At 58.9% G+C, this 2,493-nt stretch overlaps 1 protein-coding gene across 1 annotated transcript; it reads right to left on the bottom strand.

The window, feature by feature from the left end:
• Nucleotides 1-256: 256 nt before the first annotated feature.
• On the bottom strand, nucleotides 257-2,172 carry LOC123189348 (aspartic proteinase nepenthesin-1). The gene has a single exon (XM_044601742.1). It carries the CDS (start codon nucleotides 1,921-1,923, stop codon nucleotides 574-576), a length of 1,350 nt encoding a protein of 449 aa, XP_044457677.1. The 5' UTR covers nucleotides 1,924-2,172; the 3' UTR covers nucleotides 257-573.
• Nucleotides 2,173-2,493: the final 321 nt, after the last annotated feature.

The raw sequence follows: 2,493 nt of genomic DNA, 5'->3' as shown, positions 1-2,493 counted from the left end.
GTACACCATTGCAATACCGCATATGTTTCAGAAACATAGCCTCTGTTGCAGAAGCGTGTTTGGCGATATGCCCTCACTGGACGCGTGTCATGCAGGGGAGGTGGCAGACGCTGCCGCCGCGATCCGCCAGGTGACGGTAAGCTTTTCCCTTCGAGAAAATGTCATGTTGTTCTGAAGAAACTATCATCCTCGATACAACTAAAACTGCCAAAAAAAATGTTCGAAACTCATGCTCTCCCAGCGAACGTCAGCCAGATAAGATTTTTGATAATTCCAGATAATAAGAAACACATGGTGCCATAGATTATACAACTGATCAGATATCACCGTTGGTCATATACACACAGATCCATCGTCATCCCCATCCATCCATGGCCTATTCAGTCACATAAGTACACACTGCGATCCATGCATGTCGAGTAGCGACCGAGACGAGCTAATTCAATGTAGCAAGCACGATTGATCGCTCCATGGCATATGAACACGGCATCCATGCGTCCGCATGCACGGATCGACACACCTACGACTAATCAACAACGTATTTGAGGTCCAACACCGGCACGCACGTACTACTCACAATTTGGCGCACTGCACGGGCGCGAAGGAGAGGGTGTTCTCGCCCACGTCGTACACGAACTGGATGTTCTGCTGCTGGAAGTTGCCGATGATGGACAGGCCCCGCGACCCCATCACCGTCACGCACAGCGCGCCGGACCCGGAGTCCAGCACCATGTAGTTCTCCGCCGGCAGGTCCAGGTCCGCGCCGTCGAAGTGGAACACCAGCTTCGGCACCTCCACCTGGTCCACCCCGCTCGCCGGCGCCTCGAAGCACATGTCCAGCCCGATCCCCGACCCGTCCGCCGCCGGCAGCTTCATCTGCGCCGCGAACGCCTTCTTCAGCGCGCGGTACCCCTGCAGCTCCAGGTACGTGATCGACGTGCCGGAGTCCACGATCACCCCGCCCGTGCCGTCGCCCTGCACGGCGAACGCCGAGCTCGGCAGGGCGATGTGCGTCGAGCCGACCGTCAGGCCCTTGAGGTTCACGTAGTAGAAGGACGGCTGGCTCGGGTTCTTGATGAGAGGGGTGGTCTGCACCGACGACGCGGCCGCCGCGCTCTCCGAGATGCTGGCGAGAGAGCCGAGGAGGAGCGGGCTCTTGCTCGTGTCGTCGAGGGAGGTGAGGCAGTAGGAGAACTTCTTGAGGCCGAGCTGCGAGACCAGCGAGAGGGGGCCCCGGCCGAGCCCCACGAGCCCCGCGCCCTGCGTGAACCCGTCGCCCTCGTTCGTGTCGCCGCAGCCGAAGGCGACCTCCGGGAGCTTCGTCTTGGCCAGCGTGAAGGTCTCGGCGGCCAGCACGCCCTGCGTCGACGAGGAGTCGCCGTAGGTGTACGTGTAGCCGCACTTGGCCGAGGCGCACTTAGAGCTGGGCAGGTCGCTGCAGAAGGAGCTGGAGCACGGCAGCGCGGCGTAGGTGGAGGACGACGAGGGGTCGAACACGGGCGTGCTCTGGTTGAAGCACTCCACGCAGGGCTTGCACTGCGTCCACACGAGGTCGCTGCCGGTGTCAATGATGGCCGCGTAGGCCACGGCAGGCGTTCCGATGGACATGTCCATCAGAAACTCACCGTTCCCGGCGTGCACCGGCACCTGCAGGGCCGGCGCGACGGCCTTTCTCGACATCATCGGCACGCCGGTGGTCCGCGCGACGAGCCTGGACATGCGGTGGCGGCTCCGCCTCGCCGCCCGCCGCAGCAGCTGCAGCTTGGTGTAGTTGCCGTGCGCGTCGACGTGCGTCAGGGCCACGCGCAGGCCCTCCAGGCGGCCCAGCTGGGACGACGTCGCGGCGAGGCCGCCGGTGGCGCAGCTGGCAACCACCGCCGTAGCTACCAAAAGAAGCAACCGTAGCTGCACCTGCGCCCCCATGTTTTTCGCTTTCGGCAAGTGCGAGAAGAGCAAGCTGGTGCTTAATGATCCTTGAACCGAGAAAGGCTAGATTTTATATTCTTCTCACGACATAAAACAATGATCGGTAGTTATAGTTAGGTTTGCTTTGCTCTGGCCATGACCATATCCAGACGATGGCTTGAAGTTTTAGCCTAAGCAAGAGAGGGGAAGGAAGCTGCTGGGAGAGCTGAGAAGATGGGAAAAGCCAGTGGCCGGTCAGCTGAAGCGAGCCGTGTGGGAGACTGGTACAATTGGTACCTAATTGGATGCGACAACTTCACCTCACTGCTGAGCTTCTCCTTGGCGCCTGTCGCCGCAATGATAGGAAGTCTGATTTGAGTACGTGTGCCCAGGGTGGCCTTTTAGGTCATATGGTTAAGATTTTGGTGACTACTACTGGCCTACCAGGTCAGTGGATCTCACTTTTAGAACCTTCCTTCAATTTTTTGCTTATATGACTGTAGTCGCTTGAAAATCAAATTTGGGTCAGTCAATTTTGTGAAAGCCGGATAGAAAGGAAGAAGACGCCGCCGGCTTGCCGGAGAAGCT

Source organism: Triticum aestivum, chromosome 2A, assembly GCF_018294505.1.
Source record: "Triticum aestivum cultivar Chinese Spring chromosome 2A, IWGSC CS RefSeq v2.1, whole genome shotgun sequence".
In the NCBI taxonomy this organism is placed as follows: domain Eukaryota; kingdom Viridiplantae; phylum Streptophyta; class Magnoliopsida; order Poales; family Poaceae; genus Triticum; species Triticum aestivum.
Note: the sequence above shows the minus strand (reverse complement) of the source record. Positions and strands in the feature narration are given on the sequence as shown.